Source organism: Petaurus breviceps, unplaced genomic scaffold, assembly GCF_028583685.1.
Source record: "Petaurus breviceps papuanus isolate PSGF00001 unplaced genomic scaffold, PetGlider_PUasm1.0 78, whole genome shotgun sequence".
NCBI lineage: Eukaryota > Metazoa > Chordata > Mammalia > Diprotodontia > Petauridae > Petaurus > Petaurus breviceps.
The window spans coordinates 8,199,160-8,216,123 of NW_027186502.1; the positions used below are offsets into that span (position 1 = coordinate 8,199,160).

Genomic DNA, 16,964 nt, shown 5'->3' on the forward strand with positions numbered 1-16,964 from the left:
CAACCTCTTGGTCCTTTAAACTTAAACTTCAAAGAAGGTTCCAACCCATATTCATTACTTGACAAGGAATTCTTTATATCAGTGAAATCATAAGTCTAGTTGTCATCCCTAATTTAATAAGTACTCTGCTTCCATTACTATGAATTTAATTTTTGATCAGTGAAGAGAATGAAGCAAAGGGACCCTTGAGACAAAGTGATAATTGGCACCTGAGAAGTCATAATGGGCATGTAAGATGGGAACATGTATCCTGTATTGTAGCAGAAAAAAAGATAAGCATGAGCTAGTATCAAAGGTTAAGAGATGAAAGAGAAGGTACTAAAAATGAAAATGAGGTCCAATGGCTAGGTGGCGCAGTGAATAGAGCACCGGCCCTGGAGTCAGGAGGACCTGGGTTCGGATGCAGCCTCAGACACTTAACACAGAAACTGGCCATCTGGCCTTGGGCAAGTCACTTAACCCCAGTTACCCTCCCAAAAAAAGGCAAAAAAAAAAAATGAGAAATGAGGTCACTGTGTTATTTTTCTTACTTAACTATTTAACTTTATTACAAGAGACTTCTCATAAAGTGGTAGTATCCTATAAGTGTTTGTATTATTAAAAAACCGTAAGACTTTTTAAAATTTTGTTTGTAAGTTATAGGTGAATTGAAGTTAAGTTATAGGATATTTCTGAGTTAATTAAAATGGATTTTTAGTTGTAATTCATAATTTTTCTTTGACATATCAGTTTTATAGTCTTATACCTAGTAACAAAGTAGAAGTTATTGAAAAATATTAATACACTCCAATTTATAGATTAGCTGTCATTCTTAAATTTACATTTGTTTTTCAGCGTGCTGTCTTACCAGACATTACCCAGAAATATGCCAAGCCACAGAGCCCATGTTGTTCCTCGCTATCCTGAAGGCTACAGAACTCTCCCAAGAAACAGCAAGACAAGACCCGAGAGCATATGCAGCATCACACCTTCAGCTCGCGACAGGACAATGGGACCACCAGCAGAAGAGAAACGGAGATCCATGAGAGACGACACAATGTGGCAGCTCTATGAATGGCAGCAGCGTCAGTTCTACAATAAGCAAAGTACTCTCACTAGACATGGTACTTTAAGCAGCCCTAAAACTATGATTAATATTTCTGACCAAACAATGCACTCTATTCCCACGTCACCTTCCCATGGCTCGATAGCTGCTTATCAGGGATATTCTCCTCAACGAACTTATAGATCAGAAGTCTCTTCACCAATACAGAGAGGAGATATAACAGTGGATCGCAGACACAGAACACATCACCCTAAGGTAAAATATTCACTAAGTATATACATAATTCACTAACTTATATACACTAGGTTTTGTTTGCATACGTAGTGCTCTATTGCTTTTGTTAAAGTTCAGGCATTAAAAGTTTAGGAGAGAGGTTATTAAAGTTCCACAGTCAATAACAAAACCTGGGGCAGAAATTCTCATCTTCTAGGATCACAAAGAAAGCTCTTTGGAGAATGAATATTTCACATTCTTCTCTAAGTAATAATGTGTGAATCATTGGCATTGCAGAAAAGCTCCCCAGATGTCTTAGAGAGAATCTTTGTCAGCCCTAAATGCAACTGCAAATTTCCACAGTTGCCCTCTCCAGGTTTACCCACTTGCTCCTCTCTCACTGAACCTTTTCTTTGGCCGGCACATCACCACAGTAAACAGTGGGAAATAAATCTTCTTTCCTGTGAGTTCCATCTCAAAATAATTCTGTTTCCTCTTTGAAATAACAGCCCTTTGTATATTTGAACATAACTCTCTCATAACCTCTAAATCATCTTTCCTTCAGATTAAAAATCTCTACTAATTCAACTGTTCCTTATAAGATACCATTGTAGACACAATCACCTGGGCACACTCTAGTTTGTGGATGAGGTCCTCTTAAAATTATGGCACCCAAAATTCAGCAAAAGGTGTCAGAGATATAAAGATAAATTTGAAAATGGCCCCTGTCTGCAAGGAGTTTATAGTGATTAATCTCCAATTATTGATCACATTGAATGTTGTTGAAATAGATGTTTCACTGCTATATGGTTTGAAAATGTTACTGCCAACATAAGTATTTACCTTTTTTAAATAGTCAGAGTTTGGTATTTTTGCTTTCAGTTGGTCTTTTAAGATCCAAGAGCTACAATAGAATTCCAGTACAGTAAAGCTCATTATTTTCATATTATGTTTTTATCAATAAATCTTTCTTGGATAAAGTTGATTAGTTTTCTCTTGGGTTAAATCATATTAATTAAGGTTAATCTGCTCTAGGTTTATGCTATGTCATAGATCTCCATGTTCTTTGCACTACTAAGCAGAACTTAGCTCTCTGGTGTTTCAGCAGCCTGTATGAGATGAATTAGTGGTTTCTGTCCAGTTCCCAGCAGACTAAATGTCTGCACCAAAAATCCCACCAAACCATAAACCTTATACAAAATAAAACTGGTAGAATTAGCCTGTATTGAGCATCTGTGTTTTAAATTAGCAAAAGTTGGCTTCGTATCTGACTCCTTTCACCAGCACTATGGGTAATTTAGAATGTTTTTGCAGTGTAACTATACTTAACATTTTGAGTGACTGACCTTGACACCCTCTGCACCCTCATTACCCCCCAAAACCCTCCACATACACAACTCAACACAGGGGTTATATTGTTCCTTTATTTCTCTAGCATGTTTTTGTACCTGATCGAAGGTCGATGCCAGCAGGCTTGACTTTACAGCCAGTTAATCCCCAAAGCCTCCAAGGCAAGACGGTGAGCTGAAATTTTTTGGCACATCATATTTTATATAAGGATGATATGTAACGGCAAAAGTGCAAATGGCATTAATTTTGCTTTCTTATTTTTTTTTTACTCAAAAATATATTGCAATAAAAATTGTTACTTTTTGGGAATAATAGTAAATTATTTTTAATAATGAATTATATTGTCATATATTGGATAATATTTGAAGTATGTAACTCTTGAGTACTAAATTATGATTCAGGCTATTTATATTTAAATATCTAGGTATATGGTCTTCAACAATCATGAACTTTAGCTCCATGCTGTTAGACTGATTTTTTTCACTTTAAAGATATAAAGTAATGACAGATTCCATAAGCCAAAAACAGAAATCAGTATTACTCCTTTGTTATGATATTTCACAAGTCTGCTTATGTGAATTATGCTTGTATGTTTTGTATAGATTAAGCGTATTATGGAATTGCAAGGGCAGGGTTAATTTGGGTTTGGGGGTTCCACAGAGACTTGCAATTTCATCAATATAGCAAACTCCTAGTGAAATAACTATCCATCAGCCACTGCTCTTTCATTTGTAGTCTTAGAGTGAGAGTTGCCTTGGACTCAGAGATTAAGTGACTAGCCTGGGGCCACACACCTAATGTATGTTAGAAGTGGGGTTTGAAGCCGAATCTTACTGACTCTGGGGCTTGCTGTCTATCCACTATACAACCATGCTTCCCACAGAAATTAAATGTGCTTCATGTCTATAATAGATAAAGATGTTTAAAGAGGAAACTGGGTGGCTCAGTGAGTAAGAACGCCAGCCCTGGAGTCAGGAGGAGCTGAGTTCGGTTCCGGCCTCAGACACTTAACACCCACACAAAAATACTAGCCATGTAACCTTGAATAGGTTCCTTAACCCCAATTGCCCTCCAAAAGGCAAAAAAAAAAAAAAGATAAAAGATATTTATATAGGAAGGGCTATGTATAAAAGCAAAATCAGTGTTCCATTTTAATAATTTGATTTGTGTTATGTGCATTGTTCATGTGCAAGATTTAAACATGATGCACAAAATTTAAGCAGAACATAGTGTATCATGTCTAAATTTTGGAATGGGGAATTTTTACAGAGATACATATAATTATTTCCATCTTGGATAATATGTATTATATGTGAAGCAATTTCAGTATAGTGGATAGAGTGTTAGTTAGCTTAGATTGAAGAGGTCACTAAGTGACTCAGAGGATAGAACACTAGGCTCAGAGGGAAACCCAACTTCAAATTCATCATCAGACACTTAGAAGCTGTGTTACCCTGAGCATCTTTGTCAGCCCCTGTCTGCCTCAGTTTTATCCTCTCTGAAATGGGGGTAATAATGGCACCTACCTCCCAGGATTGCTGTGAGGATAAAATAATATTTATTATTTTGTATGGCTTTGCATACCATAAGTACTATGTAAATGTTAACTTTCTATTTTCTGTTCTTGTTATTTAATTCAAATCCTACCTCTGACACTTAGAAGCTTTGTGACCCTTGGCAAACCATTTAACCAATATATGACTCGTGTTACTCACTAGGACTTATTTATTTAGTGATAAACTGTTTGCTCTCTGCTGGGCCACTTCTAACAAAAGTCATGTTAATTAGCTTTGAAAGTAAAAATTATCAAGCACTGGTCCTGGAGTTCAGAGGACCTGAGTTCAAATGTGACTTCAGACTCTTCCTAGTTGTGTGACCCCAGGCAAGTCAGTTAACCGCGATTGCCTCCCCCCGCCCCCCCCCCCAAAAAATTAGTAAGAAGTACCATGAAACATTTTGAAGTCTCTAAAAATGAATATCTGCATATGTATTGTGTTTATCGTCATATTACCCATGGTTTTCCCCATTCACAACCCAAAATTCATCAAGTCAACTATCCTAGATGACAAATAAATAAATTATTTCATTTTTTTAATTTATTAATTGTGAAAGCTATATTGTTTAAGGAGCTTTAATATTCAGTATACATATAGATTTCTTTGAAGATGTGAATTTTTTATCAATGAGTTTTCAAAATGAATGACTTTTCATTATTTAAATTTCTTTTCCTCTATTTCTACTATTGCTACTATCTCTAGCTTGTAATGCTTTTCCTAAAGTACTGAATTTTAACATTTATTGTTTTGTATGCTAAGATAAAAGCATTTTATTTGTCAAAACTAATTGAATCATCCTTTTTATTTTTTAAGTTGAGTTTGGAGGGACCTTGAGATTATCTTGTTCAACCTCCTCAGTTTAAAGATAAGACAGCTAAGACCTAGAAAGTGATCCTCACTTGCTTGGAAGTTCCATGTCTAGGTAGTGGTTACAATCAGGACTGAAACCCAATCTTTTGAGACTAAGTCCACCACACCACACTGCCTTGATGCAAACCCCATTCTGTGGTTAGCCAAGTAAATATTACACAACTCCTAAGCTAATTACATCTTGGGCAAACAACATATGTGTTCTTAACTCCTCTCACAAGTACAAGGGTCACTTTTGAAGGAAGCGCCATGAGGTGGAAAGATCATGTTCGAAAGTAATCAAGGGGCCTTTATAAATTATTAGTGTTAAAAATATGTCAGAATGCCCTGCCTTATCAAAAGCTTTGTCTAAAGCTTTCCAATATAATTCTTTATTGTTTGATTTGTCATCTTTCCTGCTCTAAATACTGTTAAGAGACAACCTAATTGTGAATCCTATTCCTAATATTTACTTCTTGTGTGAACTTATTTCTATGAGCTTTTCTAAATGCTCTTGAAAGATCCTACGTTTCTGAATCCTGTTTTTTTCTGATCTTTTGCTATCTTGATTTTCCTGTTCCTACCTTACCCGTTTATTGAAGTTAATGCTTCTTGCTCCCTCTGGTGGGCATTTAAGATAAAATGATTTACCATCAGTTGTTTTTCTAGTAGGAATTGCTTTTGGCACTGACTTGAATGTTATCATTTAATTAAATTTTGTATAGGACTAAACTTTTCATCAGAGTTTGTTTTTCATCTTCTTAGCTGAACAGAGTGTTCCTCATATATCTAAGATGCTTCCCTTTACTTATTTTAAAATTATTTGCTGATCCCTTTCCTATTTTTCTTTGTTCTTTTAATATCAGAACTCATACCCTTCCTTACTTATTATTTCCTTACTGGCAAGATTTTCATAACTTGTAGATTATCCTAAGAGATGAAAGATCACAACGGTCTTTGGGACATTATTTTGGGATTCTGTAGTTTAGATGGAATACATTGGCTCAGAAGAGTATACATTGTGTCCCAAAAGTCTTAGTGCATTTTTTAAGCATTTAAAGCTTAAAACTGTGTACTTGGCAAACTATTAAAGCTTAAAACTTCACTAAGGCTTTGGGAACGCCCCCTTTGTATGTGAGGAACTTTGCCAATCTTATCTTTGCCGGCATTTTTCCCACCAGAAGTTCTTCATTCTCAATGATATTCCAAATATCTGGAAATGATTGTCCTCAAAGAACTGTTTGTGGGGTAAAGAATAAATAGCAAATTATATATATATATATATATATATATAATAAATAAATAAGAAAAAGGTAATGTTTGACATGAGAAATCAAAATAAGAACTTAAACAGAAATTTCTGTGCTGCTGCTGGAAACTCGTGTGTATTCTGCAAAATTTTTCACAATTTATTTTTATGAGATACAAAAATTCCCTATAGTAAGAGAGAATATTCTTTGTCTGGTCTACCTCACTTGTTTTATTTTTTTTATTAAATCACAGTATAACTTGAGAATCACTAAGTTACAGTCATTATCCTACCCACGATTATCAAGTATTACACCTTCTTGCAATTCTCTGAAAGAAAAACAATATGAGAATGATCCCTTGGGGACTCCTGATAAACTGTTCCATCTAAGTATGTATGAAGAGAAGATCTTACATTTTCCATTTATGTATATGATAACATATACTTGCACTGAACACTTCTGCCAATGAAAGGCAATATTTTCACTTTAAAGATTGTTAGAATATTAATTTTGGAAAATGTAGTAAAAGAATTAATCGAAGACATTAAAAATGTAGCAAGGAAATAATTAGTAGGTCTAGTTGATTTTAATCAAATCAAAATCTTTCCCTCAAAGTCTTAAATCTCAGTTTTATGTTTCATTTGCCTTCTACTCTATAAAATATTTTTTAATCACTCAAGAACTTTTCTATAATCAGAAACATTTTGACATCATTATTGTACATAGGATCACAGACCTAGAACTTAAAGGGGTCTCTGAGTCATAGTTAGTCCAACTCCCTCTTTTATACAGATAATGAAACTATAAAGCCTCGGGGCTTATAAGTGACTTTCCCAAAGTCGCACAGGCAGAAAGTGTCAGAGACAAGATTTGAACCCAGGGCCTTAAACCCAGTGTTCTTTCCACTGAGCTAGACCTTGTCTTACCAGTACTCTTTAATACAGTGAACTAAGCCTTTTAAAAAATTCAGCTCAGTGCTTAGCCCATCCTTACTATAAGTCTTTGTAATTTTCATTGTATGCCTGTATCTTCTCTTTGTCTGTGCATGGTATATGTAATATTCAAATACCTTTTCTGTTTTGAGAAGAGAGCTTTTGTGGGTGAAATTTATGATACTGTTTTATAATGATATTTTATGTAACTTCAAAAATAATACTATTTCTATTATTTTTATAAATATATGTACATTTAGTAAGACCTATATTATCTAGGTGCTATGACTGATATTTCAGCTTGTTGACCACCAAAGGAAACTTGCCAAAAAATCTTGGTATAAATAACTGTCATTTAAAACAATAATTAATGTCTTCCACTCTTTGGATTCTTAAATTACACTCCTTTAGCCAGAGGAGCTCACACTGCTGCTGATAAAGCTGAGACGGCAGCAAGCTGAACTGAGTAGTATCCGGGAAAATACATTAGCACAGCTCATGCAGCTCAAACTTGAGTCCCACTGTCCAAAGGTCAGCTATGAAGTAATTAACATGTGTCACCTGTCATCACTAATTTTGAACCACTTATTAATCACAGCTTCTACATTGCCATTGTTGTCAAGCATAATGCTACCATTGAATTAAACATATCATATCCTGCTATTAACCTTTTGAGCTCTGAGCCCACTTGATTTATTAATGCTATACCAAAACAAAATACAAATAAGATAAAAATCAGAATTTCTAAAGTGACATTTAATAATAGACTTGATAGATGGACTATTTTATATCTGTACCTAATTTTAAAAAGGAGAGGTACTACAGTGATCAGAAAGGAAGGAAAGTATTAAGTAAAAAAATTCTTAAATAATGATATCTTCTGTTATTTCATCTTTCTACTTCAGGATATAAATTATTTTCGATTAAAAGTAAATTATTATGTGGCTAAATTCTCAAAGGGTTCATAGCCTTTTCTTTTGATTTGAGAAAAGTCATGGAAATTTTTCATGGACATTATTGACTGTGTGTATGTTTAAGAAGTAATGTATTTCAGAAAAGAATTTACATTTACCAATTGAAATTTAAAACTGATAACTTATTAATTGGACTCATTCAACATTTTTCTTGTTCAATTTATGTTTATTTGGTAATTCGAAATTTTAATATTAGTAAATTCCATGTCACGTCTTGCACATTATACAATATACATGGAAACCTGTATGAAAATGATGTGCTGTGGTTTTAATAAAAAAGTAAACTAGCCATTTTCCTGTTTTCAAAAATTGACCTTTTTATGGTTCCTGTCCTGACCTTCTGTCCCTGTCCTTTTTCTGCTTGACTGGCATCTACTAGAATGAGATTCTTTCACATCATCTTCAAAAGAACACCCTATACTTGGATCATCAGGTGGGATTTCTGGAATTTTCTTGTTTATTAGTACTTAGGACATTTTGAACATAGGGTATATTTTAGAAGTATTTTAGGATTTAAAATAGTTCTACTTAATACCATGAATTTCAACTTCCTACTGAAATAAAATAATATAGGAGACCCTCAGAATTTCAAGTGGCATTTTAGGAAGGATTAGGTTCCCAAGGTCTATTCCACTAATAGAATATAAGAATATTCCTTTAAAAAAAAAGAATAAACATCTTAGAAGGTAATTGCTTCTAAATGGAACTCATTGAAAGGAACCTCTGATGTGGAATATATATGGAATATTTTTGAGGACAGTGCCTTCTGTTATTTCCCTATCCCCAGTTTAGCCTATTTGAGAATGAGGTACATAGAATCATCATTGTTTAGGCACCCACCACCCATCTTCCCTTCTTCACCTTAGCAAGTGTTTTTGTGTCAGCTCTTATTTAAACAAAACAAAAGCAAAAGCAGAAAATAGAGATTGGCACAAGAAGGGTCTCCTATATAGTTTATTGACAGTACTCAAATTCATTATTAAGTACATTTAAATATTAAGGATATTAAACTATTTATGATATTTTGGTGCATTTTCAAACAAAATTTGTTTAAGCATAAACTTTCAGGGAATACATTTTTATTACAGGGTGAACTGAAGGTTGCGCATATTTTTAATATCTTAAATTTCAAGATGCTTTATCAGAAACTGTGAAGTATTTGCAAAAAGTAATACTGGAGAATATCATGCATTTAGTTACGTTATTCCATTTAGAACAAAATAAGTTAATTTATTTAATATTTTGTGCCACAAGAAATGAAAAGAATATTTTATATCTATAATAATTTTGTTTGTGGTAATTATTAAAATGCTAATTTTAATGTTTTTTTACTATGAAATTTTATGGGAAAACTGTTATTTACCAGGCAGATTGATTTAAGAAGTAGTATTTCTGATATTTGCTACTAAAAATTCTCAATTTGGGAACTGATGCTTTTGAAATTTAACTGTAGTGTCAGCGTTCTAAAAATGTATTATTAAGAATATTAGCCAAGAAAAATGACCTAAAGGGGAACTAAAAACTTTCATTTAATATTTTGCTCAGAGAAAAGATTTAAAGTTCAGAATAATTATATTTCAAAATAGCAACTAAACATGGAAAAAACATGAGGTAGTTTTTTAAGACAATAGTAGTAATAGGGATATATACTTAAAGTTACCTTGAGATAGGTTGTGGTAAAATAAACCTAGATCTTGAATCTTTTTCTTCTTATTCTGTATTTTCACATTTACAAATCTCTGACCAGGACAAAATACAATAGGACTATCATATTCCTCATCCTGGATATTGTGCCTCACTTGCCATAGCCTAAGATCATATTATAGTTTTGGGTTTACATATCAACTGATAATTCAATATGAATCATTGAATATGCAGATCATACTGCAATATTAATACTCCCTCCCTGATTTTTTTCTCACATGAACTGCTGTCTGACCATGCTTACGTCTTAGCAGTAATAGTATTTCTCCATGTTACACTTGTGAAGTTGATATTTTCATGACCATAACATATTTATCTCTAAATTACATCGCATTATAATTCAGATCATAGGCTACCAAAATCACTGAAAATGTTAACTATCTCTCAGCTTTGTCAACCTGAAAATTTAATAGGCATGATATGCATTCATCCAACTCATTGTTAAAATAAAAATGTTGCACAGAACTGAGGGTAGTTGCATAAGTGTTCCACTAGAGACAGATTTCCCTTCAAATTAGTTTCAAATGATAACAATCTCTTCCTTGGCGATCTACTTTACTTCCATGACTTTAATTATAGGACCCTGCGAAATCAGAATTTAGAAACAGAAGTGGATCTTGGAGATCTCCAGCACCCAGTCCAATCTCTTCCCTCATTTTGTATGAGAAAAACCTTGGCCAGGGGAGATGAGTTGATTTGCCCAGGGTCACACAAGCAAATCTAAGATTCAAACACATTTCCTCTGACTAAATTGCATTAGCTTTCCTTCACTTGTTTTATGGATTCCTTTTTGTAGATCACATTAATTTCTGGATATATCCCTCCTCTCCTCAATAAGACTTCCTTTTAACAAAGATTTTGAAAGGAAAGAAATTTTTTTTGGATATCTAACCAACACGTTGTGCCTGACAGTATAGGAGGCATTCTACCTTCATAGTTGTCCACTTCTCCAGTGAAAAAAAGGAGGTACATTTTCTCAGTTCTTCCCTGGGTCCAAGCTTGGCCATTGTAATTAGATAGCAGTCACCTTTTCCCATTTACATTACTATAGTTAGTGCTTGTGGGCTTTTCTCCCCCCATGTTCTGCTTACTTTATATCACTTCACTTAAGTCTTTCCACACTTGCATTGTTCATGTGTAGTTTTATCTGCCACATATTTTTTAGTCATCTCTCAACTTTAGGACTCTATTTTTTTTTCCCTACTTCTTTGCTATCACAAAAAGTTCTTCTATTGCTTCGTTGATATGTAAGGAGGTTTTCTGTCTTTGTCTTCCCTTGAATCCCATTCTCTTTACATTAAACCTTATAGCTAGCTTGGAGCTCCAGTCCTTGCTACCTGCTAGAAGTTTCTACCTGAAAGTATAATTGGCATCACAATTTAAGTATATGTAAAACTAAGCACCGTCTTTCCTTTAAAAAAAAATCTACCCTTTAATTTACCTGTTTGTAATAATGGCATCACTCTCTTACCTGGCACCCAGATTTTACTCTTAATTCCCAATCCACATGAGTTTGTTCCTTTTATCGTGCTCCTTAGAACTTCTGTTCTCTTGTTTCCAGACTTTCTTTCATCTTAAACCTTCCCCTCTCTACCTTCTGTATTCTGTCACTCATAGAGACAAGGCTTCTCCCAAGACACTGTGTTCCTGGCCATCCCTGCTCATACCACTTATACCTGCACCTATCCCTCCCTTGCCAACATGCTGGTGTAGCATGTGTAGGTGTACAACATTCTCCATGGCACCATTTTTATACTATGTGTTTGAATGAAAAAGCAGTTATTATTTGGAAGGACAAAGTGATCTTTAAGGCAGATCAAGCAGTAATTAGTTGCTCTGCTTTTGACAGAGTTCCAGAAGAAATCTAGGTAATTGAAGTTTTCGCCATACCTGTGATGTTTGCCATTCTCATCTATTTTTTCTTTCTGATTAGATGATCTGTAATATACTGCAATAATTTTTTTAATCTTCTGTTTTTTCCTTTATACTTTACTGAAAAACTCTCCATAATACTCCTTCCTTGTGGTTCTTGTATTTCGTTACGTGAGTAGAATTTCTCAGTAGACAGCATTCTTCCCCAATGTTCTCCCCCCACCTTTTTCTGTATCCTGTTTCTTTTGAATAAACGATTCCCATCCTCGACTCACTTTTCAATCATGGGTTTATTCCTAAGTAACAATGAAACCTCTAAGGGTGATGTTGCCCCTTTGCATTAGTATCATCATGCTTGTGGTCTCAACTTTGAACATTTATGTATTGACTCTCAGAGCCATGAGTTTTACTACTTGCTCCTTTATTGATTTTTGTCTTCTATGAATTTCTTGCTCTCTCTTTTCTTTCTTTATGTCTACTCTGTAGTTTCCAATTTAGAGAGTATACCTGGGCAGTCTATTCCCTCTCCTATCCTTTTTGGTTTAAAGCTCTTTTGATCTGATTTATAAGACCATCGGTTAAATATGTCTTTAACAGCTTTTGCTGATATATTCCTTCTTTGGCCAAGAATCTTTCACTCCCATATTATAAACTGATTGAGAAATCCAAATCTTTTCCTAGATACAACCTTCTTAGCTAGCTGTCCACCTCCCAAATTAGTCTTTCCCTTTTTCATCCCTTGCCTTTTGAAGAAAATCCGTGCCCTTGGGGACTTCAGTTTCTTGACCAAGACATTATGACCATTAATAACATTTATTAGATTTCTTTCCAAAAGTGTCATTTATGCCCATATGATTTCACCAGAACAAAGTAGTTGTCATCTCTTTGATAAGTCTAGAGGGTTTTTCTGTTAAATCTTGGATGCCTACACTAAACCAGAGTAAGGGTAAGCAACAGGCCTCAAACCCATTGGTGAGGTAGGGAAATGTCTGCCACAGGCATGTGACGACCTTCCCCCAGCAGATTGGGCAAATGAAAACAACTTGTTCCAACAGCACCGAAGGTGACTGAAGCAGGTGCTGTGGAACACTTAGAGTTTGGTCAGACATCAGACACCAAGGTCATCCATTGATTCCCAGTGCCATTGTCAGTCATCCTGACTTTTTGTCTTGCCACTTAATTTCAGTGACTCTAGAAGAAAGAGAGTAAAGTTGAAGACAGTGCATCTCTGCTTCACTTTAATCCAATTTAAATAGAAGTCACAATATCACCCATGATGTCTTGGTCCCCCTTGAAAATGGACAAACAACGATTGGATGATCTCTCAATTAGTAGTTTTTGTGGTTCTGCTATATCATTCTTGGGAGAACAAGCAGTTCCTTCCTTCTCTAGCTCTTGTCTATTTTTAAGACCCAGTTATACCAGTGTCTTTTTTCTTTAATTTCTTCTGTCTTTAGCATTCTTCTGTTATACCTTTCTCAAACTGAGAAGGATAGTATGTAGCTTGATTTGTTTTGCCTATCAGTTTGTTTTAGCTAAAGTCATTAATATCTTATTGGAAGTAGAATTATTTTTTAAGGAAATTGGCATTGGAAAATTGTTTTATTTTCTAAGGAAAACAGTAGAAGAGTACTGCTGTTAAGAGAGACTTAAGTATTTGTGGTATGAGAATATCGATTTGATAGGAAAATAAACCGATATCAATATTTTTTCAGTGTTTTTATTTCATTAAATATTTCCTAATTACATGTAAAAATTTCTTGGACAATTATTTTGTAAAATTTTGAGTTCCAAATTTTCTACCCCACTCTCCTCCTTGAGAAAGCAAGCGGCTTTGTTTTGTTTTGTTTTGTTTTTGAGGGGGGAAGGGAAGACAATTGGAATTGACTTTCCCAAGCACACAAGCAACCAGTTTTATATTTATTATACATGTGAAGTCATATAAAGCATATCTCTATGTTAGCTATGTTGTGAAAGAAAACTCAGATTAAAAAAAAGGAAAAATAAAGAAAGTTTTTAAAAGTATGCTTCAATCTGCATTTAGAGTTCATCAGTTCTCTTTCTGGGAGTAGCTAGTATTTTTTGCCACGGGTCCTTAGATCTTTGTCTTGATCAGAGTAGCTAAGTCTTTCACAGTTGATCATCCTTAGAAAATTCATTTCTGTGTACAAGTATCCTTCTGGTTCTACCCATTTCACTTTGCATCAGTTCATATAAGTCTTCCCAGGTTTTTCTGAAAGCATCCTGCTCATCATATAATTACCACAACTTGTTCAACCATTCCCCAATTGATGAGCATCCCCTTGATTTATAGTTCTTTGCCATCACAAAAAGAGCTGCTATAAATATTTTTGTACAGATAGATCCTTACCCCTTTGAACTCTTTGGGATATAGACCTAGTAGTGGTATTGCTAGATCAAAACAAACAAATATCAATATTGAGGTTTATTTTTTTTAAGTTGGTTATATGATTGTCACAACTGCTATAGAATTATTAGCATTCCTTTATGGGCTAGAAAGTAGAAAAGGAAAACTTGAATTTTTATATATAGAAAAGCCTTTTCCCAGAAAATTCTTAATCTGTTGTATCAAGGAACCATGATTCTGTTGGTATGGTTCTTCCTTCCACCTGAAAATTAGTTAAATAGACTTTGAAGAGTTGCTGTTTTCAAAAACTTTATTTCCCTGTGTCCACCCTAGTGATGAATTTTTCCATTCTTAACAACCATGGTCCTCATTCAACAGAAATAGAGCATTTAGCATTCATTTCATTCTACTGGAAAGACCTTCCTCCTTATCAAAACCACTAGAACATGTACTTTGCTTGCATAAACCTTCCCCAAAAAAGGTTACCTGCTTCAAAGCCACACTTGGAACTTCCAGAGTAATCATTATTTTTGTGGCAGGCACATTCATAAAGGAAGACAATGATGAAATTAAACACATAAACATATAATTATAACTTCAAATTATATCTATTTGTTATTTAAATAAGCAATTTTTTAAATTCAAAGAGTTGATCCTGATGACATTCTAAAAGCAAACATATATATAAAATATATGTAGAACTTACAGAACTAAAACTTACTTGATCTAAACTTTAAAGCAGAATTGAGATTTGAGTTTATGTGATTTTTCTAATGTAATCTCAAAATTCGTAGGTTGTAATCCCATTGAAGAAAATTTTTCATCAGTATTTAAAATGATAGTAATTAATGGTTCATATTCTGTTCAACAAAAATTTTATTAATTTTAAGCATCGGTAAATATGTTAAACATAAGGCTGACAGAATTGTAGCACTTTTAAAGACTTGTACCTTAAGATTTAATGCACATATTACAGATTTTAGTTTTTAAATTAAGTTAAATCAGTAGTACAGCAACATATGTATGCACATATATTTATCCTTAAAATACATGTTTTACATGTTGTTTTCTTACAAAATACATATATTGTAAAATATATTGAATCAAAATAGACCAATAAAATAATGTATTACTCTAGACTATAAGGTATGCTGAGGAACATATTTATTTATAAGTGAACTAAAAGCTGGGTTTTTATTGTCTTCCATTATAAATATTTGAAAGTTATTTTAATAGCATGATAATTGAGTTATTTATAATTACTTATTTTTCCTTTTAAGTTCATAGGCGCTTTGATTTATTATAATTTATTATCATTTGTACAATTTTTATGAAATGTAATTGCAGTTACCAAATGTACATTAGAAAATAATACAGCTCTTATAAAAGATTATGTTATTAGAAGTTTCCTGTCTTTTGTGACTTAGTTAAAATGCTTTTTATCCTTATAATCTTTTAACACTTGGGGGTGACTTACTACACTGTTAGGAAGACATTCAGGTAGAGGCTATATTTACAGTGTCGTCTTTCAAATCTAGCCATGCTGTAAACTGATGTTTGCTGTATGCTCCTCCTGATTTGAAATAGATGAAAGAGAATGAACCTTTAATCTCCATGGTTCACACTATGATTGAGAACTCGGCGCTAAGACCCCAACTGTACCAGCAAGTAAGGTCTTGGATAGTGAATGATACTGCTTTATCATCTGCAAAACTCCCTCAGTGACAGTTTTGGTTGTTCCCCAGATTTATTCATAACATTAATTTTTTTTTTCTTATTTCATTTATTTATTTTTTGTTTGAGAAGCCACAAATCATCCATGCTTTATGAAATGCTGCAGGATTGTGAGCATGGCTTTGCTGAACGTTTTTGCTGTTGAATATGAAGTCTGTCTTTTTTCTAAAGTATTTTGTCTTAACATATTTGACAAATTATGTGTATTACAGGTCTGTAGTAAAATTGTAAAATTTCTAATGAACTTTCATCTGTCTCCATCAATACAAGAGCATTTCAGAAGTAATTTTAAGAAGGGTTATTCTCAATTTCTTTACAGATAGTTGATTTCTTAGTTTTCATCTGTTCCTTACTCATCAAAAAAAAAAAGCCCGCAACCTGTTGGGTTTTGTCTTATCTAGTTTTTAATCTGGAAGATGAAATAATTTTTTTTTTAATATCAAGAAGAAAATGTTATAGTATGGTAAAAATTTAAGGTAACTTTCTGATGGGGGAAAAATGTTTGGGTTACTTTTTCTCGTGTTCCTGTCATTCTCAGGTAATTCTCCAGATAGTTCTTTCCATTTACCATATTTTTTGCACACATAACGTATGTGTGCATGTGTGTATATCTATGTATGTATCTCTTGGGAGTAGAAGACAGCCTTAGGAATATGGTTACTCACAGATCTACAAAAGAAGTGTTCTACCAATCTACACACAAATATTGTTGTATTTCACATAATTTTTAAAGTAAGCTGATTTTTTTTACAGTATTTCTGTTTATAATTAATTTAGAATGACCTACTAAAATAATAGTAATAATAATAAGCTATTAAAATCTTTAGAAATAGAGGAAAATATTGACCAACATAAAAAATAAAAGTAATATTTTTAAAACATCACATGATTTCTATATTGAAATGCTAAATTTCAGACTTAGTGCAACTTTATCTATAATTCACAATAAAATTAAAGTGTTAAGTATTTAAACAGTCATGCTATTTAAAACAAAGAAAATTTATTTATTCTTAGCCACCAGTTTAAAAAATCTCGCCATCTTGCACTACAAAAACATTAATATTGCTACTTTCTATGGAAAAGCTTAGAGGTTTTTCTGCGTCTGTGTGTTTTAAAC

The 16,964-nt window shown here is 33.5% G+C and overlaps 1 protein-coding gene across 14 annotated transcripts in view; it reads left to right on the forward strand.

Annotated features, from left to right (window-relative positions):
* Positions 1 to 16,964, forward strand: part of PLEKHA5 (pleckstrin homology domain containing A5) — a 201,638-nt gene that overhangs the window by 140,198 nt on the left and 44,476 nt on the right. For 7 of the 14 annotated variants that reach the window (XM_069106159.1, XM_069106160.1, XM_069106162.1 and 4 more), the window contains 4 exons: positions 835 to 1,300; positions 2,694 to 2,777; positions 7,607 to 7,726; positions 8,549 to 8,602. In XM_069106159.1, coding sequence (XP_068962260.1) covers positions 835 to 1,300; positions 2,694 to 2,777; positions 7,607 to 7,726; positions 8,549 to 8,602 — 724 coding nt within the window. Of the gene's footprint in view, positions 1 to 834; positions 1,301 to 2,693; positions 2,778 to 7,606; positions 7,727 to 8,548; positions 8,603 to 15,700; positions 15,782 to 16,964 lie in introns of all 14 variants that reach the window. The other 7 variants (XM_069106161.1, XM_069106179.1, XM_069106177.1 and 4 more) reach the window with 4 other exon arrangements.